Consider the following 24563-nt stretch of genomic DNA (forward strand, 5'->3'; position numbering starts at 1 on the left):
AGTCCCGCGACTGGGTGGAAGTCGATATACTTACGTCGACGTAGTCTTGCAAGTATGATTGCAGTCAGCTTGTTTCTTGGAGCTGTTGTGGTGCTGCTCTACCTCAGGTCGGACGGCGACAATGGTTTTTCGCTCATAATAAACAGTCATTTCGTTTGGACCTACGCGCCGACTGCTGTTCTTGTCTTCATGGTGGCAGTGTGGCGACAAGTCGACTTCCACACCAAAGTCGTGGCTTCGTGGGTTCAATTAAGTTACAGCGGTCAGCAACCAGCTTCAAAGACGGTTCTCCTGGACTACCTGTCGCCAATACAAATTTCCAGCTTCAAGAATGCTATTCGCAACCAACACGTGGCAGTAGTGCTTGGTATAATCGGCTCCATTTTGTCGAAATTGACTGTACTCGTGTCTACAGCACTGTTCGTTGCTTTACCGATCTTCCAGGACGCACCCGCGACCGGCCTAATGCGAACAACTGCATTCGATGGCCGCTTGGCAAACGTCGATGATATCCCTACTCTCAATGACTCCTCGCTGGTGTACACGGCCTACGCTCGCTTCATCAGTGCACAACCTGAGGCGGCTGCGGCAGCAACCGAGAGCTGCACATATGAGGCCTCAGGCCTGCAGGCGTCCGATCAAGCGGGTGTGAGAACTTCCCTGCAGGCTGTCTTCCCCGAGTACCGATGCGGGGGCATTGCAACTTCAACCATACTTGACCAGAACTCCACCGAGCAGAACCCGAATCACGTACTACGAATTGAAGATCCGACCTGCCAATTCCCGAACGGCAGAAAGACGATTCAGCTACAAGCACTGAATCCAAGAACTTTCCGCTGCCCACCGGAGCAGATTACACCAATATTTGAGCGCCTTACATGCAATGGCAATGGTACAAATTGGCACTTGCTTGGCCTGATCGATTTCAGATATGAGCAGTCACTGACCGATATTGACCAGGACGCCAATCTTGGCGCGCCTGTCGAAGCGATCAACTCCTCTACGTCTGCAAACCGAGGTGCTACAATAGCTTGCGAGGTGACATATTCCATGGTCAATGCGACTCAGACCTGCAAGCCTGCTGGTACAAGTCCGCCGAGTACACTCTTCGCCAACAGCACATTGCTTTCAGAGAGCGTTATCCAAAAGCTCGATGGGCTCAGCGATGCTGACCTTGCCAGGCTGTTCCTCGGCTCTTTGTTCGCCGCCTCCGATATGTTCGGCAACGTTCTGGACGAGGGCTACGCACTCGAGTACCCTAACACGATGCTGAAGTTCATGGCAAAGACCGTTTCAGGAGGCAGGTACGACGGCTTGTTCGACGAAGACAAGATGGCAAGAGCAGCACAGTCAGTGTTTCCCAGGATAGCTGTCCCGCTCTTGCAGAAGAACTTCATCGCGAACGCCTCTGTGCCGCTGACAGCGAACGGGCGCTTTCTGGAGGAGAGACTCTTTCTCAATCCCGTCGCCGTCTGGCTAATGCTCGCAGGCTTTACTCTGATGTCAATGGTCGCAGCATTGCTGGCCTGCAGACGCCCGATATTCACAATCTGGCAAAATCCGGAAAGCACAGTCACAGCAGGCCTGATTCTGGCGCAAGATCCTGAGGTCGAGACGTGCTTTCGCAACGACGGCGATCCAAACTTGTTCCAAACCATCACGCAACACAAATTTGAGCTGGATACAAGTGCTGCAAGACCCTGGAAACGCGAGCAGTACCTGCTTCTATCGTCAGGACCTGATCGCCTGGACAGGTCTGCACCCACAGATACGCCACACTGGTGGCGATCGCTGTTTCTTCGACCATGGATATATACATCGTGCTTGTTGCTTCCTTTCTTCTCGATCGGGGCGCTAGAGATTCTGCAACACTTCTCGGATCGATCGCAAGGATTCGGGACCTCGAGTCTGTCCGCCGGAAACGTCCTAAAATTCGACCTGCGCAATGTCTTTCCACTGGTAGCCCTCCTCATCGCGAGCCTCGTCAACTCCATAGACTTCAACATCGCTGCACTAGCGCCCTTTCAGGCTGCGAGACGTGGCTGGGCTGATGCCCGGACACTTGCACCGGTCCTTGGCCGAGTGCCACTGACTGCTATACATCACTTGATCATAACACAGAACTGGGGCCCATTCCTTTCTGCAGTCGCTTCCTTCACTGCTGCGTTTCTCACGATCGTGGCATCAGGCCTGTATAATGGCGTTTTGCAAGAAATACAGTCCAACTCCACCATCACTCTGAGCTACCTCGATCAATTCGAGCCAATATGGAACAATAGCGTCTTGGATGATGGCAGCGCTGTTGTGCTCGCCAGCATCTACGAGACTTCGAATTTCTCTTACACCGCGCTCGCGTATGATGAGCTGGCGCTTCGCGCACTCTCGCTATCAGACTCAGACCTTCGAGACGTCAACAATGCCGCAAACAGCAGCTGGGTAGTCGAGACACCCGCTCTTCGCGCCAGCCTCGTCTGCGAAGCGGCGCTTGCAACCCAATTCAACACCACCACTACCACCATCCAACAATCCGGAGCAAGTGTGCTCATCCAAGCAAGCCTCCCCCTTCCCTCCAACTGTCTGTTCGGTGGCCCAAACGGCACCGACTCCAATATCGACTTCACCACGTCCTTCAAGCTGCCTACGGGCGCCAACACAGGCACGATCGGCAAACTCATCGACCTGCACGTCGGCCCTTTCGATCCCGCCCTCGCTTCATCCACCGACGAGATTAATCCCAGCATACAGCGCGACAACCCGCCCGGCTGCCCGTCCCTCGCGTTCGTCTATGGACACATGGACGTGTTCAGCGAAGCAAGATCCCTCGTCAACGTTCTCATGTGCTACCAGCACCTCGACGAGATCCCTACGCTCGCATCTTACTCACTTAGCCGCCTCAACGACGGCACCATCATTCCCGCCGAAAGCATTTCCCCACCAGGCCCGATCCCGAACGGCCCCACCACGCCCATTCCCGTCCCCAACTCCCTTCCCAAACAATACGCCTTTCCCTTCCGCCCCCAACTCCATCTAGACCGCCGCCTCGCCATCTTCAATCAGACGCGGTTCCCCTCTTCCAACAGCGGCGCCGGCGACGGCAACAGTCCCGTCGACCCGTTCTTCCAAGCTGTCCTCTTTGGACGCAGATCCGTCAGCGAAGACCATCTTCGCTCCACTGACCCGGCGACGATGCTGGCCGTGCAAGACGCGATCCAGGGCGTTTACCGCCGGTATATGGCGCTGGTTATCTCTGCAAAGATGCGTGTTCCTCTTCTCAGCAACAACAGTGCTGATGGCACTGGTACAGACACTGCCGCCACCGTCCAAGCAACGCTAACACATCGCACCCTCCAAGTCCGCCTTACCCAATCCTCTACATCGAAACTCATCCTTCAGATCCTCCTTGGGATTATCACCATTACGATGAGTCTAGCGCTGTACCTCACCGAAACCCGAGAGGTTTTGATGTATAATCCCTGCTGTTTCGCGGGCCTGGCGAGCCTGTGGGCGGGGAGTGCGTTCGTCAAGAGGGTGGGGAAGGATGCGCTGTTTCTGACGGGGGAAAGGGAGTTGCGGGAGAGGTTAGGGGAGTGGGAGTTCAGGCTGGGGTGGTGCGAGGGGGATTTGGTCGTGCATGGGAGGAGGGGGAGGCGGTGGGGGCTGGAGGGGAGGAGGAAGGCGAAGCAGGGAGAGGGGACCGTATTGCGAAAGGAGAGGCTCGAAGAGAGTAGTGGATGGATCTAGAGGTTGTGTTGAATGTAGCGAGGAACATGTCGGTCATGAGTAGTGGTGGCGCAGCGGCTTCATGTTCCATAAGGAACTGTACAGACCAACGCGATCTTGCTCTTCGAAGTCGCGACTCGTCACATTGACTACACCGTTTGCAGAGGCACTAACGACGGATGCGACGAGAAAGTGTTCAAGGGAGGAAGACGTTGTCTTGTTTTTGTCATCATTTATGATTTTCATATTTTGTTGCATGACATCCGATGCACAATGCACAGCTATGCAGCGTATGCGTTGCCATATCTTATTTTGGACCTTTTCCTATCTATCAATCATAAGGCTGGTGTTTGTATCTCGACCGTCGCCTGTCGCAATAATGCCCTGCTTGATGTCCAATCGATCCCAAAATCTCATCCAAAGAATCCATCTCTAAAAATGCTGGCTATAATCACAAGAATCGAAGATGTTGTCGTTTGTGCCACACTTTATTGGCCAACATAAGCCTTCCCAGCCGCACTCAATCCACTCCCGTTCAACAGCACACCCTGCGCAGCCATGAAGTAGGCATAAAACTCAACCTCAGGCGTTGCGTCGAGGAACGCGGTCGCCTCAGATATGAACGTCGCCGCGTCACCACCAGTAACACCAAACTCAGTGATCCACACCTTGGACACACCATTCGCCTTAGCGAGCTGAATAGCGTCGTTGACGTGAGACTTGAAGTATGCAAGGTTGTTGGCATTGTCGTACCAGTGAATGACGACTGCATCGACCTTGCACTGCCCGGCACAAGCGGTGAACCAGTTCTGGAGGAAGGCGAGACCCATTGGGGAGCCGCCGTTGGTGACTGCAGGAGAGCCGATGACGGCGCCCTGGGCGGCGAGTGGGTTGACAGCCTTGATGTGGCCGTCAACAGCTTCTTGGACGGTCATACCGGCTTGTTCGGCGAGGTCGGGCTCGTTGAAGGAGAGAACGTGCTTTGCTCCTGCGGCATCTTTGGCGAAAGATGCGATGCTGTCGCGGCCCCAGCACATAGGGAAGAACTCGACGCCGGCGGGGAGAGCACCATTCTCGGTCGACGCCCAGTTGTAGGCCCAAGTCATGCCAGTGCCATCAAAGGGGGTGAGGATGTTGGCGTCGTTGAAGGAGAGGCCACGCTTGCCGCCGCTGGACCCTCCGCTGTTGCCGGAGCCGATGCCGCCTGAGCCGCCTGTTGGGACTGATACGGCGCCGCTGGTGGTTGCCGAGGGGGCAGCACCATAGCCTCCGCCATTGCCGGCAGCAGGCGTAGTTGCCGTTGCGAAAGTGGTGGGCAGAGCAGGGGCGTAGCTGTAGCCATCTGACTGGCCGCCGTGTTGACCTCCGTAGCCGCCAGTGGGGCGGCCGTAGAATTCACCGCCGGAGGGTTGTTGGATGTTAGTGAGGGAAGCAGGCGCATCGGAGGAGGGAGAAGCAGGTGCTTCGCCATCTACGGGAGGAGCGTCTCCACCTGCAGGTGAGGATGGTGCACCGCCAGAGGCAGAGCTGACTGTGACAACTTCGTCGACGGTTACAGTGACTGTGGTTGGGGTGCACTGACCAGCGCCGCCTGCTGGGGGAGATCCACCGCCAGGAGCACCACCTGCAACAGGAGCATCACCACCGGCGGGAGCAACACCGGAGCCACCATCTACTGGCCTGGTGGCATCAGCGACAGGAGTCTCGGTGGGAAGTGCTGGGACGTTGTTGTTGACATCGGGAGGAGAAGCACCACCAACAGGGGCTGCAGCGCCGCCAGTTGGCTGCTCCGGCAGAGGATTCACCGTAATGCTGAGGACTGGAGGAGAGCCAGCTCCTGTGCCAGTCGGGAACGGTGCATCGTGCCAAGTGCCATTGCCCATCGGAAAGCCATGTGGACGACCACTTCCACGTGGGCCACGAGGGCCGGTGCCGTGGGGAATGTGTTTGGGGACATGCTGGTGCTTATGCCCGTGTGGTGTAGCGACAGCCAAGCTGGATAGAGCCGCGAGGGCAAGGGACTTCGACGAAACCATCTTGATGATGAGATCTAAATGATTTCTGATAACAAGGACGATGGGATACGAGTAAGCTGATTGGCTGGAGATGGAAGGATCCGAGAAGGATGCGAGATCGGACTGGGGCAAGGAATGAACGGTAGCGAGAAAACGTGACCACGAGCTTAGCTCAAGTGTAATGAATGGCACAAAGGGCTAGCCTTTGGTTTGGGGTGAAAAGAATGGGAGAGGTGCGGTGTGCTGCACCAAACGTGTGTATGTCGACGTCGAGGAAAAGATGTCTGGAACAAGAAGAGAAGCAGAAAGTAGCAGAGCAGGAGGTGTTATACGCACTCTTGGGTGGCACCGTGGCCCACAAGGCTCTTGGTGAGGGACAAAATGTTTCAGGGTTGTGGACTTTGCCCAGAACATCCAAGCACAAAGAGCTATCGAGTGGTCATTACATCGCCAATCGATTGACCTGGGCAGCCGTGCTGGCCAAGATCAGGCCGGGCTGGAGCCCAGATGACAGGTCAGACGCTGCTGGTTTTCCAAGGCGAGCCAGGTTGCGGCTCTCTGCATGTGGATGTTTGGCTCAATCAGTTTGCATGGTCGATCCATGTCCTGTGCTCGCTTTTGACAGCATGGCGCCGAGAACTGATCGGTGTCGGCGTCAAGGTTGGAGACGTTTGCAAGGAGGGGCTGTAAATTGATTGAAAAGGTGATGGTGGACTTGAGGTTCGAGAGCGCGAAAAGAGACAGGGGATAGATCGAAGCTGGAAAAGGAGAGTCGTTCCTGCATTAGCGCCGTTTGACATCGGGTAGCCCCTATCCACTTCCGCACAGTGCAGCGAATGACCACAATCCCGAGATCTGTGCTTGACCCATTTTCGGCGGGACCAAGCGGAGCCTAAAAAGTCAACCTTGTTTCATCTTCAATTCGGCTTCCACGTCCTGCTCTTGGTCGGTCATGCAGGGGATGCTGATGTAGAAATTCGTGATCGGTACGAAGAGCAGTCCAGCATGGCAGGCAACTGTACAGGGTATATTGCTAGGATCTCGCGAGAACAGAGCGCAGAAGTCGCAAGCGACACGGCCCTCGGCCAGATCAGTGGAGGAACGTCGTAGTACAACATCATGTAACCGAAGGTGACGAGTGCAACGAGAGCAGATCATTGACAGCTTGCGCGTCGTTGGAAGGCATCAACGACGAGGCTTAGCCAGTGCCCACCAGTGTGCCTCGTTGCGGAATCCTTGCTGCTGTCTCAGGCTTGCATGTTCATGGACGACTTTTTTGCAGCCGTCAAAACAGGTCAAAAGGACTCACCATGATTTCCAGCCTCACCCACATCAGTCTCCATTTCAATGAAGATTTCACTGTGTGCAGCTCCTTGTCGATGTCTCGAAAGCAACTGCAACTTAGCTTGGCAAGGATGAGGATTGAACCATATCGGATCAGTTGCAAACTCCGAGACCAGTCCTCGATTGGTTCTTTCCAAACTTTGGTGGCAGTCCGTGGTGAAATTGTTTGTTGAAAGCCTCTCTCCTGCGGCGACCATCATCATTTCTTAATACGACCTTCGAGGACACTCATCACATCTGCAACATTATCCTTGTCGCCCTTGCGTTTCTTGCCACCACGTTTGCGTGTGGCTTTGGCCGCTTTGCCGTCGTCGTCCCCTTCGTCGTAGATTGGAGCGTCGTCGTCGTCATCGCCATAGTCCCTGGTACCACCGAAGCCGAGGTCCAGGTCTTGCTGGTCCTTGCGTTCCTGTTCTTTAAGCCTCGCTAGAAATTGTTTGCTTTTATCTGACTGATCAATGTCACTCTGCTCGGGCTTTCTGGAATCATCTTGACGCATCGCTGCTGCTTTCTGAAATGCTGCCATCAAGGTGGCATCGCGCTGTTTGGATTTCTCCTGGTCTTTGAACTCATCCGCCTCGGCACTTCCGAAGTAGTTACGTGAGACAGGCTTCGACGATTCCTTCTGCTCGTCCGCCGGTCGTTCTGCGGGCTCATCTTCAGCATCAGAGTTTATGCCCGCCAATGGGTCATACTCAGCGCCGATACCCTGGAAAATGTCGTCGTCCTCATCTTCTGCAGCTGCTTCGGCCTCACGCGCCTTCTGCCTCGCGACAAGTTCTGCTGGCACTTCCATACCTAGCGGTTGCTGCTCTTTCTGCGCTGCAGGCTCTGGGTCGAGCCATCTTGACTTGCGTTTTGTCGAGCCGTCGGCCTGTGTGACGAGCAGGACCTCTCTCCTGCGGCCATTAATGGCCTCAATGAACTTCTTTTTGCTGGGCTTGTCGGTAGGCTGGACCTTTTTGAATCGATCTCCCAGTGCAGGCTCTGGTGCAGGCTTTTGTGCACTACTCCTACTCTCCTTCAACCTGCGTAGGATCTCGTCTCTGCTGAGGGCCTGCGTCTGGGCTGTATCTGTTCCTGCTGCATCGCTAGTTTTCTTGTCTCGAGTTGGCGCAACCACATCCTTCTCCAGAACATTATCCAGTGCCTCGTCAAGGTCGCCACCTTGGTCCTGCGCCGAGTCCGCACCTTTTTGTGAAGTGTTCAGATCTTCTCCCTGCCGCGCACGTTCCAGCAGCTTAAAGTCAAGTCCTTTCACGAGATGAGTTGTAAAGAGATCACCACCGATACCCATCGCTTCTCGCAACCTGTCAAAAGTAGCCTGGTCGATCTTCTCGTCCTTGACCATCTGCTCCAGCTCTTTCAGCTTCTTGACCTTCCCATCTTCTTCGCCGGCGTCGTTGCGCGATGTAGCTCTGTCAGAGTAGCCCTGCGCGAGCTTCACTCCGCGGGGTGTTGCAATTGCCTTGAATCGTTTTGCAGGTGGACCGCCGTCGCTGTCTTTCTTGCGCTCAGAGGAGGCTTTGGCAAAGAGATTCTGTCCCGATCTTCCGGCGAGTGACCGTGGTGCCATTCCCAGAGCGCCGCGGGACCTTGAGCCCAAGGCAGACTTGGCTGTCGCCTGGGTGCCATCTCGTTTCGCAGACTCTCCGGAACTTGTTGCCAGACTCCTGAAGTCAGAATTGTTCATCGTTGTGGTGCTCCGTCGAGGGTGGTCGCATGTGCAAATGTGTATGTATGTCATCCCGAAAGAAATCTGGGGCAGATAATTTTACCCCAACTTTCGGAGACAGGAATTCTTGTCAACCGGCTGGCATTCCGTTGTTAAAGCAGCCATACATGGCAAGGCTTAAGTGAAGCCGGGCGACAACGATTCTTCACACCACATTATCTTCGCGGCCATAGTTGCATCTCTCCATATCGGTTTCGGTGCAGCCGTTGGCAGTCCCACTTTCTGGGAGCAACCATAATAGTCGTTCGACTGCGTGACAACGGTACATTAAGTCTATTTGGGTTTTCTCCTTACTGGACCGGCAGATAAAAGTGTGCCCCGTCTTCTGCACAGGTGATCGGCAGAGACATCAGTCTACTTTCTTGCCAGGTTTCAAGCTCCAGCACTGTCTTCTTCCGCAGTCTTCCAGAAGCGCCACCGCGTCCGAGTCTTGCACCCTCAGCCCAATCGCACTCAAGGGTTAGCTGTCGGAAGGCGTAAAGGACACCGCTGAACCGAGACGACCACTTTTCATAATCGACCATGTCCAGAGACAAGAAGCGGAAGCGACACCGTAAGTCTGAGGAAGGCACTTCAGAGCATGTGGCAAAGAAGCAGGCTACGGAACCACTACCAGAGGGCGTCCACTTTTACCAACATCTATCAGAGGTGCCCTGGGATATCCAAAAGTACGTATTCAGCTCCGACCGCTCACCGACGCTAACATGACCAGATATTGGAAGCAAGGCTACGAGATCTTCTCAAGATACGACGAAGGTATCTGGATGACGGATAATTCATGGTTCGAAGTGACACACGAGGCCATCGCCAGCAAGATTGCCAATCATCTCGGCCAAGGAGCACCGAAAGAACGAGTCGTGGTACTGGATCCTTTCTGTGGTGTCGGTGGCAACGTCATTGCTCTAGCACAGTCCGATCGATTCAAGCGGGTGTATGCGATCGAGAAGGACCCGGTAGCACTGACATGCGCCAAACATAACGCTGAGATCTACGGCGTAGCCGACAGGATAACGTGGTTCGAAGGCGACTGCTTCGAGCAACTAGGCAAGGATGACAACTCAGCCCTTGTGAACTTGATACGAAAGCACGGCGTTGTGATTGCGAGTCCACCTTGGGGTGGTCCTTCCTACAAAAGCGCGGACGTCTTCGACCTAGAAACGATGGAGCCATACAAGCTATCAGAGCTTCATAAAACGTTCACGGGGATATGCGACTATGTTGCTCTTTACCTGCCCAGAACCAGCGATCTCAATCAGGTGTCGAGATTGGTCGGCCGTGGAAACTCCCAAGTCATACACTACTGTACAAGAGGCATGAGTCGGGCGCTATGTGTCTACTTCGGCGACTGGGGCAAGATTGAGGAGCGAATAGACATCTAGCGAAAGGAGATACCACGAAAGCCTCGAGCATGTGGCTCCGAGCAATGACTAAGGCTCAACTTCCCTGGGGCGAACCTTAGGTGAGGTCGAGTGTCTGTACAAGAAGTAGTGGCATGAGAGTATGACTGCAATGCAGGACAGGCAGCAATAGATGCATAGTCCGCTTGTAGCCAAGGAATGAACTGCTATGCCCACTTGCTGCCTTGTTGCCTAATTCCGGTTGTATCCGTGAGGCTTTCTTGATGCGATCTGCTGCATTGCGATCTTGCTCTAAGATTATTTAAACCCTCTCTTCCCCAGCCCTCAGCAACCTGAAATCAAGGACTCATCTGCGAACCTTCCGACCGTCTCAAGGTCTACACCAGGCGCCCTTCGCAATCACACTATCGATCGCAAGCGCAGCGACTACGTCTGCGATGCGCCGACTGCATTCAATATCATAAATCGAAGTGGGGGAGTGAAGTGGTGTTGTGAGAGGTTTCGAGAGTCTGCGAGCCTTCGGGGCGGGCTTCAAGATGGAGGACTATCAGCCAGCGACAGACGATCTTTTCGATGATGACATGGGCGACCTCTTCGGCGACGATGGCAATGACTTCATCGACAGCAATGCGACCGGTTTCGACGGCGGCTTCGACGGCGCTAATGATGTCCCCATGCTTCCCGATGATGCACCTGCGCCACCGCAAATGGCCGATGACGATGTCGCTGCAGCGCTCAAGGCATCAGGTGCAGAGTCTCTCGACCAAATGCTTGGAGACGTTCATTCGCGACCTCTCGAGCTTGGCGACAAAGCAGATGATGCAGTCGACTACGAGGACATGGATGACGATGACCTGCCAGAGGAAGAAGAGGCCACAGGCCAAGACAACGAGAACGCATACGGGCCGCTCATGGGCATCGAAGAGGCTGCGGCTGCAGATGATGCCGACCAAGTCGATGACAGCGATCTCTTCGGAGCCTCCAGTCCCTTTGGAGGCAATGAGGATGTTGATATGGGCTCCTTCATCGAAGCGCCTGCGCCAGTAGCTGCCGCTGATGCGGTCGGTACCCCCGCGGCTGGAGACGAGGACGACAGAGGCTCGCTGGCTTCAGATGACGGCGGCACGAATGAGCTATCAGCAATGCCAGATGCCGAGTCCGGTGACGAAGAAGAAGGCAGACTGTACATTCTACAGAAGGCATTGTTCGAGGGCGCTACCGTTCCGGCGACTGAAGAAGAGAACCTCGAGTCATGGATACGCTTCGAATTTCCTGACTACAACAAGGATGAGACCCCCTACTTCAACCGCCTCTTCCCACCGCCTCCTGTCAAATGGCGCGACGGCAAGTATCCAGCCAAGCCTCCGAAGACAATACGTCCAAACAAGGTCAATCTAGAAGTTGAGCTTGATCAGCGCCTCCTATTCAATGCCGCAACGGCGCCTGAATCCGTCGAGCCGCCCAAGAATCTCGTCCAAGTCCACAAGGTTGAGCAAGAGCGAGACTCTGATGATTCTTCTGAGGAATCTGACGATGATGAGCTGCTGCCTGGCGGCTACTCGATGCAGGATCTTGAGTTCATGTGTGCAGATCTTGACACGTTGTCCCATGGGGATGCATCGGAAGATGGATTCGGTGGGTTGCAAGTACAGATCCACGACTCCGACGATCTTGGCTTCGACGACTTTGAGCATGCCCAGAAGAAGCGAAAGCTGGGTCATAGTCCTCACGAAATCCTGTCCATCCATCGAATCAATGTGCATTCATTGGACGATCCAGAGCGGCAGGTTGCAAAAGTCGCTCGCAAGCCGGTCCTGGACTTCAACGATCCCAATCTCCTCATCGAAGAGATCGATCCAGAAACCGCCAAGCTCAAGACCAAGTCTGGCGCGAAAGATCGTGGCGTTCAGACAACAGCCAGCAGACTCGCCGGTCGCTTCAACCTATCCAACGATAAGGACTACGATAACCTGCAGCTCAACGCGCAGCAGAGCCAGCGTGGTCAACTCGGTAACACCAAGGTCGATCACTCGATGCCAGCTCTGCGATTGCAGTATCCATACTTTCCCGTCCAGCTGTCGGTACCTGAGCTTCGCCACTGGCATAGGAAGAAGATGCTCTTCAAGGCCCCATTCACATTCTCCAAACCTAACAAGCAGAAGCGCAAGAACTTCAAGGGTAAGGCAACGAAAGAGATCTACAACGAGACCAAAGACCTGTCGATGGGCGACAACTCTACTGCTGTGCTGTTCGAGTACTCCGAAGAGCATCCCTTGATGCTGTCTTCCACAGGCATGGGCAACAACGTGGTCAACTACTACCGGAAGAAGACACCAGACGACACATATCGGCCCAAACAGGATATCGGAGAGCCGACTGTACTCCTCAACGAGGATGCTTCGCCATTCAATGTCTTTGGCCATGTTGATCCCGGTCAGGAAGTTGCTGCCCTACTGAACTCCATGTATCGCGCACCCCTGTTCAAGCAGCCCCTCAAGAACCAGGATTTCCTGATTGTCCGCGAGACCACCGGTCTGGAAGGCACCCGCTACTACCTTCGGAATGTCAACAGCTCATACGTGGTCGGACAAGAGCTTCCCATAAGACGAGTACCTGGTATCCACTCACGAAACGTCACCACAGCCAGCAAAAATCGACTGAGGGCCATTGCATACCGACTTACTCGCCGACGAAAGAACAACCGCATCCGGGTCGAGGAGGTCACTCGCCACTTTCCCGACTCCACCGACATGCAGAATAGGCAGAAGATGAAGGAATTCATGAGCTATAACAAGGAACACAAGGTGCGTGCCCCCAGAGCCCCCAAATCCCTACCCTGGATCAGACATACTCTCAAAGATGTCGGATTCAAACCCGTATATGGAACTCCTGCTAATTGGCGTCTTCAGGAGTGGGAAATGGCTCAAGGCCAGGTCCTCTTCACCGAAGAACAAATCCAAGGCCTCATAACCCCCGAGGACATTGCTACGCTTGAAGCCAAGGATGTTGGCGCGCAGTACCTCCGCGATGTAGGCTACGCTGACGATGATGCTGGCGACGATGACGAAGACAAGGTTGGAGAACCCTTCGAGCAGTCCATGGCTCCGTGGAAGATCACCAAGAACTTCACCCTCGCGCAAGACAACAAAGCTATGCTCAAGCTCTATGGAGAAGGCGATCCCTCCGGCCGTGGCGAAGCGATCTCATTCCTCAAAACTTCCATGAAAGGCGGCTTCCGAACCATGGGCGGCGCCATCAACGACACTGTCCTGTCCAAGAAAGAGCTCGGTGGCCACACCTACAATGTCGCGAGGCAAGAGGCCGACTACAAGGACGCCCTCCGCCACATCTGGAACAAGCAATCAAGTGCTCTGTCATCGCGCGAAGCCCCTCCCGATCCGACCCTCGAAGGCGACGTCGATACCCGCGAGGACAACCGACAGAACAACCGCGCTGCCTCCACAGGCACTCCCGATCGCCGCCGCATCGATGACGAAACAGGCACGTCCTTCAGTCGACGAAGCGGCACTAGCCAGCAAGGCCAGAAGTGGCTCAAGATCACTCGTAGAGTCAAGGATGGAAGCGGATTCAAGGAGCTGACCGTCACCGAATCCGACCCCGATGTGATCAAGGCTTACATTCGGCGCAAGCAGCTGCACGAAACTGCTGTCCTTGAGTACGCTATTCCCCCAACGATTCCCGGTGAATTTGCTGACATTGCCTGCAGCATCAACAGTCTCAAGCCAACAGGCGACGCCGACGTTGACGCCAAAAACCAAGAGCGGTATGAAATCGAAAACCTCACATCCCCCGCACCTCCAACCTACTTCCTCAAATTCCTCCTACTAACAAAGTCCCCTCTCCTCAGCCTGCAAACCGAACTAGCCCGTCTCGAAGCAAACCAAGCACGAAATAAGAAGCGCGCGAGCAAGAAGAAGGCTACCACTGCCAACCCCGATGGCACGAATCCCGACGGTGACGACCCTGGCTCGCCCAATGCTGGCTTGGCCACACCCGGTGGAGCCGGCAAAGAAGTGAAACCCACTGTTCGCAAATGCGCCAACTGTGGGCAGGTGGGCCACATCAAGACAAACAAAAAGTATGACCCCAATGCTCCTAAATGCTCAGAGTGTGGACTCAGCTTGGCTGGGGCGCGAGCACAGAAAGCTCAGGCTTTGCTGGCGCAGGCGACTGGAAAGGCGCTGTCTGCTTTCTCGAGCTCTACTTTGGGGCTCGGGACGTGAGCGTTTCCTGGCGCTGTGTCCGTGGTTGCGACTTTTACTGCTCTGCGTTTTTCGTCGTTTTCTGCGTCATGAGTCCGCCCCGAGGACAGGATAAGAGCTGATCCGATGAAATTTCACCTCCATTCATCGCGGTCATCATTCGTCTGTCCGACTCGAGGACGCTTTCCCCAACTTTTTGCATTCCCTTGCTATTTGGAACAATCTTACTGACTTTGGCCCTTACGAAGACTCTGTCCGCTCCTCAACGGAACGATGAAGCAGGACGACATGACCAAGTCGACGGCGTTTATGGGTGCTCCGCCACCGAGCAGTGCGATCTAGGATGGAGGGAAGGACAGGAGGGACAGCCGAGGCGGTGGGCAGTTGAATTATTGTACATCAAGCACTGGCGTTCCGGGGTGCCGAAAGGACATCACAAGGCACATATTACGAGTGTCTTCATCGTGGAACGGAACATTGCATTGGGATGCATCGCTCATGGGAGTACAGCGAGGCGCAATATCGTTCCTCGAGGGAGGCCTCTGCCATGGAGAACACATTCACTCGTGAAGCACAAGATTTCAAGCTTCGCAATCATAATTCCCTGATAGTTTGGTTTGGAACACTTCTTTCATTGTGATTTTGACTGTCGATAAAGCTAGCTACATACTCGGGTCGCCGTGGCGCCCTCTGCAGACACATAAAACGCCAGCCTCTGGCCATTGATTGCCCGGAATGAAAAAAACTTTTTGACCCATGACTCGATACAATATCCTCATCCCTGGCTATGCACACACAAGAAAGCCCGACGCCGCGCTATGTATTTGGTATGTGCAGTCATTGACAAGTCGGATATCATTTTGCTGGTTTTGGTGCAAGAAGATCGAAACGCCCGTGACCTGACCTGACCTGATCGGACCATGACAGTACAAGGAGATGTTGACGGCGAGTGTGATGTGCCGTGTCTCTCGAGCTCACGCTCATTTCACACCGACGCACTTGACGTCGAGCGCAAGACGCTGTTGGGCGGGATGTCGGGTGGCGCGCCCTTCTTGCCGTAGCCCATCGCTGCGGGGACGGTGATGCGTCGCTCGCCGCCGTTCTGCATGCCTTCTAGCCCCAGATCCCAGCCTTTGATGACCTCGCCCTTGCCGAGAGTGAAGGAGAAGGGCTTGCCGGTCTTGTTGGAGTCGAAGACTTTGCCGTTGGATTCGAGCTTGCCGATGTAGCGCATGCTGAGGTGGGAGCCTTTCTTTGCGAGGGGGCCGGTGCCGACTTTGCGGTCGTCGATTGTGATACCCTGGACGGTGCGGACTGAAGGGGTAGTTGTGGTGTTCGCAGCGGGCTTGGTTTCGGCGGGCTTGGCGGCGGCTGCAGATGGTGTCGGGCCTTGCTCGAGGTTCTTGGCGAACTGGACTTTCTTGGTGTCACCGTTGGTGGTAGGCTTAGCTTCTGCTGAGGCATTAACGGCTGCGACGGGAGCATCAGCTGCAGCGCCGTCATTATTCTTGAGCTTCTTCAGCTTTTTCTTCTCGGCCTTGCTGAGCTTCTTGGTCTCGCCGTTGGTGGTGGGCTCGGCTTCGGTGGTAGTCTCAGGCTTGATGGACTTGGCCATAATCGCATCAAGAGTCGAGTCCTCGTCGGCAGACTCCTCTGCGGGACGCTTGTTCTTGCCTTTCTCAGCCTTAATCTTCTTGGTGGGTTCGACCTTGATCTCTTCCTCGACGACTTCGGTGATGCGGGGGTCTGCGAGGTCGTCGAGAGCGTCGAGCTCGGAGTCGGCTTCGCTATCGCCGGCGAGATCTTCGAGACCGTCCATGAGGTCGAGTTCTTCGTCGCTGTCGAGCTCTTCGTCCTCCTCATCGCTGTCGATCTCTGGGTCGGCGTCGATGATATAGGTGCCGGTCAAGCTGACAGTGTGAGTGCCAACAACGCGGAAGTAAACATTCTCGCCCTCGCCGATGGTAAGGTCGAGTGGCTGTTGGGGAATAGCGGTGGGGCCCACGAGAGTGCAGATAACATGCTCAGATTCTGCGATGCCTTCGTCTGAATCCTCGTCGGAGTCCTCATCTTCACCTTCTGTGGCTTTGCCTTTGCCCTTGAGAGACTTCTGCAGCTTTGCAAGGACGGCCTTGGCTTCAGCCTCGTCGCCAGAGTCGTCAGAGTCATCATCGTCGGAATCTTCAGCATCCTCGGCTGCGAGAGCTAGCAGAGCCTGCTTCTTGGAGAGTTTGGCCTTCTTGGGATCGCTTGGGCCAGCGCCGTTGACGTCCTCCATTTCCTCGTCCGAGTCCTCGTCGGAGATGTCCTCGAAGTCTGAGTCCTCGGAATCATCATCGCCGTCGTACAATACACGGACGAGCTTGAGGGTGGCCATTTGCTGCACAGTAGGGATATCAGTAGCATTATCAGCTGCTGGTGCTGTGGGATCAATGGCAGCCATGGTGATGCGGATCTTTGCATTGTCAGTACTGTGCTGTGCATGCAGTGGGCCGGGACACTTACGCCTGCAGGAATACCCTGAGGTACTGCGGGAACCAACATTCCATCAGGTGGGATCTCTAGGGCGTATAGCCCGGCATTGATGGTTGCTGACATGGCGATGTGCTACAGCAATCCCTCTTTAGTCTTTTTATGCTTTAGTGAGTATGCGCGCAAAGCTATGTTCAGTATTGTGAGCAGACGAGATGTGCGTACAGTTGAGGAAGAAGTTCACGGCGCAAGCCTGATGTCTTTTCAGAAAATTCTCTCCAAATTTGAAGATCCCTGATCATAACGTCTGGTCACGTGGACAGTCTTACTAGCGTGTTATGTCATGGCTTCAAGTGGAGGCAAATAACTTCAGAGACGCGACTGCTGCCTTACAGGGAGCCTTGGGACCAGCAGACAGTCCGAGAACGCCAGCGAAGAGTCATGAGAGCGATGCACAACGCGTTATGACAGTAATAGACTGCCCACCATGGGCTCCCGACTAGAGAAGAATTCAGATGCTGTACGGAAGCGAATCCAAGGCCATGCCTTCGATGATGAGGAAGGTGAAGAGTACGAAGGCAGCACCTTCGGAGGCTTCAGCGACTATATGCGCAGGAAGAAGCTCAAATTACAGAATCTGGATGCCGACCTCCGTGCTCAGACAAGCCAGAATCCTCAGATCTTTCGAGGCATAGTTGCACATGTTAATGGCTATACGCAACCATCATTGGCCGATCTCCACAAGCTCATCGTCAGTCATGGCGGCGGTTTTCTGCAGTATCTGGATGGCAAGACAGCAGTCACGCATGTCATCGCGAGTCAGCTCACTCCGAAGAAGAAAGTCGAGTTCGCCAAATATCGCATTGTGAAGCCGGCATGGATCGTGGACAGTGTCAAAGCCGGGAAGCTGCTTCCGTGGAACGACTATCGAGTCGTAGATGAAGGTGTCAAGCAGAAGGTGTTGGGTTTTGAGAATGGTAGCGTTGTCAGCCAAGCAAGCACCCAGCGCAGGGGCTACCGTGATCAGACGGAAACTAGCTGGTACACCTCACAGATGAGGCATGAGAATGGTGACACCGAGGAACCACCAGAAGCACCGCCGCCCTTTGCTCCGGAGCCGGGCAAACCTCGAGAAATGCAGAGTCCGGTGATACCTGCATCACCTGCGGTCGAGGCAGACGACTTCCCAGGAGTGTCGAGCATTGGAGAAGCAGATCTTTTGGCGGCAATGGAAGACGTGCCAGACGCGGATGCAAGCTTTGACGAAGACGACGATGGTGAGCTGATGAGACCGCCACCTCGGCTCGACCCTGTGCCTGCTCGTTCCCAATCAAAGCCTGTGCTGCCCCCAGTACAATCCGCAGACGTACCACCTATCACTCAGAGGAGACCATTAACGCCCGAAGAGTATAACGCGATGTTATGGCAGGACGCAGGCGGGCAACCTAGCGCTCAGAAGAAACCCCTCACAGCCGAAGAACACAATGCCATTTTGCTGCAGAATCCACACATGGCCAAATCAAGCACAGCGAACCCTGATTTTATCAATCAGTACTATCGCGAATCACGATTGCACCATCTCTCGACCTGGAAAGCTGATCTGAAAGCTCAGTTACAAGCTCGTGCTCAGGAGAAGTCATCGACACAGCGAACGCGGAGCAAGGCACCTGGTGCACGCCGTTACGTGCTTCATATTGATTTCGACAGCTTCTTTGCGGCAGTCAGCCTTCGGCAGAACCCGCATTTGGTGGACAAGCCGGTAGTGATTGCTCACGGTAGCGGTCCAGGGTCCGAGATCGCCAGCTGCAATTATCCAGCGCGGAAATTTGGGGTCAAGAATGGCATGTGGATGAAGACAGCACTCGAGCTGTGTTCAGAGTTGAACGTCCTACCATACGACTTCAAAGCATATGAAGAAGCCAGTCGACACTTCTACGACTCTATTCTTGCGGTCGAAGGCGTTGTACAGAGCATCAGCATCGATGAGGCACTGATAGATGTTTCCGAGCAATGCATCAAGGCTGGCGGCTCTGATGGGAAAGGAATATCAGAAGGTTCGATCTATCGCGAGCAAGAGAAAGCTAAGCAGATAGCATCAAGCATTCGTGATGCCGTGCGAGACAAGACTGGCTGTGAGGTCTCTGTCGGCATCGGTAACAACATCTTGCTTGCCAAAGTCGCTCTGCGGAAGGCCAAACCAGCCGGTCAGCACTTGATCAAGCCAGAAGAGGTACTCGCCTTTCTGGGAGAGCTTGAGGTCACGGATCTACCAGGTGTAGCCTGGAGTATAGGGAAGAAGCTAGAAGAGATCGGTGTAAAGTACGTAAAGGATATCAGGGAGCTTAACAAGGAGCGGCTAATCTCGGCGCTGGGCCCGAAGACTGGGCAGAAGCTGTGGGACTACTCACGGGGCATCGACAAGCAAGAAGTCGGCGAACAAGTCATACGCAAATCAGTCTCGGCAGAGATCAACTGGGGCATTCGCTTCATCAACCAGCAGCAAGCCGAAGACTTTGTGCAATGCCTGTGCGATGAGCTCTCGAAACGACTCCTCGAGAATCTGGTGAAAGGCAAACAAATGACCATGAAGATCATGCGTAAAGCAGCCGATGCAGGCATGGACCCACCGAAGAATCTGGGACACGGCAAGTGCGACACTTTCAACAAGAGTGTCGTACTTGGTGTGGCTACTACAGACAAAGCAGTCATCGGCAAGGAAGCCATCTCGATCTTGCGAAGCTACGGCTTCTCCCCTGGTGAGCTGCGCGGATTGGGTGTTCAGATGCAGAAGCTGGAGCCTCTGAAGCCAATGGCAGCCAGCACGAGCACCGTCGAAAGCAGCCAGAGGCGGTTGCAGTTCAAAAAGCCTGCTGCTGTACCCGCCACAACACCGCTGAAAACGACGACCGAGACCGAGGAGTTCAAATCCTCGCACAAGAAGACTCGACCAAAGCTGGCAGATGAGCCAGATCCGATCGAGGAGATTGCGAACCCGAAGAAGGAAAGAACTGTCCGTCTGATGGAAGGACCGATCCCTCTTCCACTAGAAACGTCTGTCAAGCACCGACCTTGAACTTGGCTGGGACTCAGTTCATAATGCCCTCTCAAGTAGATCCGGCTGTCTTGGCCGAGCTGCCAGCGGATATCCGTGCAAAACTTGCACCGCAAAAGCGAAGCATCTTCGACAATGTCAAGAGATCAGGCTCGCCGTCGGCAGAAAACAGATCACGCTCAGCGTCACCGCAGGTCAGTGACGCTGAATTTGTTCTGCCAAGCCATAGCCAGCTCGATCCTGCCATTCTTGCCGAACTTCCAGAAGACGTAAGGCAAGAAGTTTTGCAACAGTACAAACAGCCTGCAACTCGAGGTCTGCCAATGTCGCCCAAAAAGCCAACCATTAGTGGTCCGAGGAAGCTGACTACGCCTACGAAGAAGCAGAAATTTCTGGCTGCGACAAAGAAAGGCCGCTCCAAGAATTCATCATCGTCCACGTTGACACAAGCCAACTTTGTAGCGGCTAGACAGACAAGCAGCAACGGCAACGGCAGTGCGGATACTGAAGAGATCTCAGAATCGTTCCTAGCTGAGCTCCCCGCCGACATTCGACAGGAGATCTTGGATGAGCAGCGACGGAAGCGAATGCAGGCAAAAGGCGGGCTCAACTTGGGCACGATCCGACGAAGAGTGAAGCCTCCTGCTCCTGACACAACGAAGCGAGGCCAACAAACGATACCCCTCCCACGTCAGCCTCCAAGACCGACCTTCACTTCACGGAAACTCAGCACGACGAAGGAATTGCAGGACGCAATGGTGGCGTGGGTCACGGCATTTTCTGACGAAGGTGAAGTTGGTCCGTATGAGGACGATGTTACAGCACTCGGATTGTATTTGAGTAGAGTCGTGACGGGAGAAAGGGACATGGAGAAGACGGCGACAGTATTGAGGTGGCTGCATCAAGTGATTGATATGCAAGAATTTGAGAAGGGCAGTCCATTGGAGGTCGCTTGGGAAGCTGCTACCAAGAAATTGGAAAGTGCTGTGCAGGACGCTGTTGCCAGCCGCGGTCTTGCACCTCTGAATCTCGACTCTGGCTAAGCAGGTGTAGGGGAGCTCTTGCCATAATTGTACACCACAAGTGACAGCGACGACTGATGATGAGATATCCAGGTAGGAAGGCACGACGCATACATGTTTCAGCTATTGCTACTTCGATGCTCACATCTGGTCCCTCTTCCTAGCGCACCTGTCAAGCAGGCTTTTGGACTGCATCTATTCTGTTGTCTTGCTTATTGCATCCATTATTGCTAGTCACTGTTATCCAAAATGCCGTTCGTCAATCCTCTCACTCGGAAGCGTGCTCGGTCGAGCTCGCCACAACGAAAGTTTCGCCATGTTCGCCCCAAAGCTGCCCCTCTCACCCAGGTCCTCTACGACGGCACCGCTTCTGCTGCCTCGGTCGATTCGGACAAGGACAGACTTCTAGCAAAGAACAACTTCGGCACGAAAGTTCGAAATGGCTTCTCCAGCATCATCGGGCTCCTTAGCTCTGAAAAGAAGTCTGATCATGGGTTCACGATCGAGTCAGACGGTTCGGCCATTGCTGTCACTCGCACCGGCCTTGGTGCTGGGCTAGTACACAATAGCCAGTCAACAGGCAGCGTCGTCGTCAAGAAAGGATCAGTCTTGCGGCTCGTAGGTGCCTCATACGAAGAGGAGACTGCAATGCCCATGACTGCACCAGACACACCACAGGCTTACACCGACATTGGCAGCAGTCCTTCGTCCATGTCGATGCACAGCGCTGACTACGTCCATCACCGTCCATCCACGCCCACTCTGGCCAACAAGATTCAACACAGACTGCAGCAGACTTTCAGCAACCATCCCACAGTGGTTCACCGGTCCAATCTCAGAACACGCCCGAGCGTGCATACCTTGCAGACCGACAGTCCGGAGTGGATGCTGTCCCAGGTCTCTTCCTCTCCATCAGCGTATACCAGCGGAAGCGGGTCCTCCCCCAAGGATCCGCACAAGTCGACACCTGCAACTTCGAATTCAGAGGGTTCTCCTGCTACACCAACTTCTGTCCGACATTATGAGCCTATCATCATTGCGGACAATGATCAACTGATCACATTTGGCTACGACGTCAACCGTCCAGCATCACGAATGTCGACCATTCCTGAGTCCACGGCTGGACCATCACTGTCAGTCAAGACAGTCGAAGCTACAGCTGCAGCCAAGGTCTTCTTCGAAACACATTTCAATAACATGCTGAATGGATTCTGTCCACGTGATAGCCGGGAGAAGTCACTTATGGCACGAATGCGTGAGCTCTATGTACCCTCCATGTTGCACGAAGAGGCACAGAAGTTGTTGCAGAAGTACGAGAGTGACAATCTCCGCCTCCGCCGAGTGCTGAAGAGTCATCTGCCTGGCAAGCCGAACCCGATTGCCGTCGGCGGCTTTGAGGTTGTCAAAGTCCTCGGCAAGGGGAGCTTCGGTGTTGTGAGACTCGTCAAGGAGAAGGCACATCTCGGAAGCCATCTCTAGGACTGATTGATCTGCCATGCAGAGTGTTCGAGACCCGGACTCAGCATGTGCGCCGTCAAGTGCTGACTGGTAAGAGAGAAGTCTGTGCCATGAAAGTCATCCGCAAGTCAGACATGCTCCGCAATGGACAGGAAGGTCATCTACGAGCAGAGCGAGATTTTCTGGTTGCGGCAGAGGGATCTCGCTGGATCATCCCATTGCTTGCTGCATTCCAGGACGACAAGTTTCTGTACCTTGTCATGGAATACTGCATCGGCGGCGACTTTCTTGGCCTACTCATTCGCAAGAATGTGCTCAACGAAGATGTGACCAGGTGGTACATTGCTGAGATGATTTTGTGTGTCGAAGAGGCCCATCGCATGAAATGGATTCATCGCGACGTCAAGCCCGACAATTTCCTGATTGGCGCTGACGGTCACCTCAAGATCTCTGATTTCGGCCTAGCATTCGATGGCGAATGGGAGCATGATCAGAAGTACTTCCAGAAGCACCGCGCTGACCTGGCTGATCGTCTGGGTCTCGAAGTCACAGGAGATGAGCAAGACATCGAGGATGACGCAAAGCTGGACAATGCACGAAAGGTCGCAGAAATGTTTCCGCCACCCGGTTGCAAGCCTCTAAAGAAGCATGCTGTCTCGTTCTCGGAAGATGTGCCGGAGGAAGAGAACATCATTGATTGGCGCAATCGTGCCCAGAAAAGAAGGCTCGCCAGATCCGTTGTCGGAACGTCCCAGTACATGGCGCCAGAAGTCATCCGCGGAGAGCTCTACGATGGCCGTTGTGACTAGTGGAGCATCGGTATCATCATGTACGAGTGCCTCTTTGGGTACACGCCTTTCGCGTGTGAGGACCGCCACAGTACCAAGATGAAGATTCTGAAGTACAAGACTAGCCTTATGTTCCCAGACATCGGGCCAGAAAAGCAGCCACCAAGTTTCGAGGCTATCGATCTGATTCGGTCTCTGCTGACCGGCAAGGAGCGTCGACTTTGTTCACGCAAGTACGAGCTGAACGACTACACGACACAGCTCATCGCTGGGCGACCCATTAGGTTTCCTGCGGACAAGAGCAACAGGAATTACCAGGGCTACTTCGTCTACGCTGACGATGCTGATGACCTGAAGTGTCATGCGTACTTTCGACACATACCCTGGGACGACCTCATTCATCGTCGACCCCCATTCGTACCAAGAGTCAATGGATGGGAAGATACTCGGTACTTCGATGAGGACCAGCCGATCTCCGACATTGACGAGAACTCTACCGAAGATGAAGAGGATGATAAGGAGAACCAGACTCCAGTTGCGGCTCCTGGCTCGAAAGCATCAAGTCAGCATCAGCAGGAAGATCAGCAGATAGTGCCATCTTTGGCTCTCAAGTCTCCTCCGGCGACACCACAGGAGCAGTTTCAGAATCCTCTTATGACACCCCCACCCACTGCTGGGAAGCTTCCAGGGTCGCAGACGCTTGTCGATAGCCCATGCAAGTCGCCGCGCAAGATCAAGAAGGAGAAGAAACGTCCTCGTGACAAGATTCTGCGTGATCCCAAAGTCGGCAAGGAAGCTTTGCAGGCTCGCAAAGAGGGCGCGTTCATGGGCTACTCGTATCGCAAAGCAAAGGGCATTCAAGACGTGCTTGATGAGATATTGGAGGCACAATTCCCGGGCTGGACTCTGGACGAGGCCAGTGAGAATGTCAAGCATATCGTTGGCGGTACTGCGAAGAAGGAGACCGTTGGCCTCGATACTGGTGCAACGGTTGGAGAAAAGATGTTGCTGCCTCCTCCGATGCAGGCTGGTGGTGTCACTGTTGCTTAGGTGATGTGCTAAAACGTCATCGGGGATCAACGATGGCAAGAGCTGGGCGAGAGGGTTATCGAGCAAAGATTTGGAGACGTCGGGGGGACTTCATGAACAAGCAACAATCCGCATTCGGTTTGACTAGAGTCTGGGAGGACTTCATAGAGTATAGACAAACGTCTATACTTTGGAACTGACAGCATTGCATCGAACACTATCAAATTCCTGGCTCTTCGCCTTCTTCATTTTGGGCATTCTCGGACCGGGAGTCTTGCCTTCTCCTCTCACTTCGAGACTAGTGGCGGCGTTGGGCCACACACGCTCATAGTCTCTTCTCCGATCGG

The 24563-nt window shown here is 54.3% G+C and overlaps 11 protein-coding genes across 11 annotated transcripts; 8 read left to right on the forward strand and 3 right to left on the reverse strand.

The window, feature by feature from the left end:
- Positions 1-54: 54 nt before the first annotated feature.
- Positions 55-3741, forward strand: AB675_5265 (uncharacterized protein; the record flags this gene model as incomplete). The annotated part of the gene is made up of 1 exon (XM_018145464.1): positions 55-3741. One exon carries the CDS (start codon positions 55-57, stop codon positions 3739-3741), a length of 3687 nt encoding a protein of 1228 aa, XP_017999370.1.
- A 467-nt stretch (positions 3742-4208) lies between these two features.
- Positions 4209-5756, reverse strand: AB675_5266 (Alkali-sensitive linkage protein 1; the record flags this gene model as incomplete). The annotated part of the gene is made up of 1 exon (XM_018145465.1): positions 4209-5756. The coding sequence occupies one exon, from the start codon at positions 5754-5756 to the stop codon at positions 4209-4211; it is 1548 nt and encodes a 515-aa protein (XP_017999249.1).
- A 1522-nt stretch (positions 5757-7278) lies between these two features.
- AB675_5267 (uncharacterized protein) lies at positions 7279-8772 on the reverse strand (the record flags this gene model as incomplete). Its single annotated transcript, XM_018145466.1, has 1 exon — positions 7279-8772. One exon carries the CDS (start codon positions 8770-8772, stop codon positions 7279-7281), a length of 1494 nt encoding a protein of 497 aa, XP_017999296.1.
- Positions 8773-9336: 564 nt separating this feature from the next.
- Positions 9337-10193, forward strand: AB675_5268 (Trimethylguanosine synthase; the record flags this gene model as incomplete). The annotated part of the gene is made up of 2 exons (XM_018145467.1): positions 9337-9482; positions 9527-10193. 2 exons carry the CDS (start codon positions 9337-9339, stop codon positions 10191-10193), a joined length of 813 nt encoding a protein of 270 aa, XP_017999297.1.
- Positions 10194-10708: 515 nt separating this feature from the next.
- On the forward strand, positions 10709-14416 carry AB675_5269 (uncharacterized protein; the record flags this gene model as incomplete). Its single annotated transcript, XM_018145468.1, has 2 exons — positions 10709-13848; positions 13900-14416. The coding sequence occupies 2 exons, from the start codon at positions 10709-10711 to the stop codon at positions 14414-14416; spliced, it is 3657 nt and encodes a 1218-aa protein (XP_017999214.1).
- A 964-nt stretch (positions 14417-15380) lies between these two features.
- AB675_5270 (uncharacterized protein) lies at positions 15381-16993 on the reverse strand (the record flags this gene model as incomplete). Its single annotated transcript, XM_018145470.1, has 2 exons — positions 15381-16850; positions 16901-16993. The coding sequence occupies 2 exons, from the start codon at positions 16991-16993 to the stop codon at positions 15381-15383; spliced, it is 1563 nt and encodes a 520-aa protein (XP_017999242.1).
- A 361-nt stretch (positions 16994-17354) lies between these two features.
- Positions 17355-19940, forward strand: AB675_5271 (DNA repair protein rev1; the record flags this gene model as incomplete). The annotated part of the gene is made up of 1 exon (XM_018145471.1): positions 17355-19940. The coding sequence occupies one exon, from the start codon at positions 17355-17357 to the stop codon at positions 19938-19940; it is 2586 nt and encodes an 861-aa protein (XP_017999362.1).
- A 23-nt stretch (positions 19941-19963) lies between these two features.
- On the forward strand, positions 19964-20962 carry AB675_5272 (uncharacterized protein; the record flags this gene model as incomplete). The annotated part of the gene is made up of 1 exon (XM_018145472.1): positions 19964-20962. The coding sequence occupies one exon, from the start codon at positions 19964-19966 to the stop codon at positions 20960-20962; it is 999 nt and encodes a 332-aa protein (XP_017999321.1).
- Positions 20963-21190: 228 nt separating this feature from the next.
- On the forward strand, positions 21191-22420 carry AB675_5273 (Serine/threonine-protein kinase cbk1; the record flags this gene model as incomplete). The annotated part of the gene is made up of 1 exon (XM_018145473.1): positions 21191-22420. The coding sequence occupies one exon, from the start codon at positions 21191-21193 to the stop codon at positions 22418-22420; it is 1230 nt and encodes a 409-aa protein (XP_017999445.1).
- An 89-nt stretch (positions 22421-22509) lies between these two features.
- Positions 22510-23208, forward strand: AB675_5274 (Serine/threonine-protein kinase cbk1; the record flags this gene model as incomplete). Its single annotated transcript, XM_018145474.1, has 1 exon — positions 22510-23208. One exon carries the CDS (start codon positions 22510-22512, stop codon positions 23206-23208), a length of 699 nt encoding a protein of 232 aa, XP_017999398.1.
- Positions 23209-23286: 78 nt separating this feature from the next.
- AB675_5275 (Serine/threonine-protein kinase cbk1) lies at positions 23287-24237 on the forward strand (the record flags this gene model as incomplete). The annotated part of the gene is made up of 1 exon (XM_018145475.1): positions 23287-24237. The coding sequence occupies one exon, from the start codon at positions 23287-23289 to the stop codon at positions 24235-24237; it is 951 nt and encodes a 316-aa protein (XP_017999207.1).
- Between the last annotated feature and the right edge of the window lie 326 nt (positions 24238-24563).

This window comes from Cyphellophora attinorum (assembly GCF_001299255.1).
Source record: "Cyphellophora attinorum strain CBS 131958 chromosome Unknown Contig15, whole genome shotgun sequence".
NCBI classification, from domain to species: Eukaryota; Fungi; Ascomycota; class Eurotiomycetes; order Chaetothyriales; family Cyphellophoraceae; genus Cyphellophora; species Cyphellophora attinorum.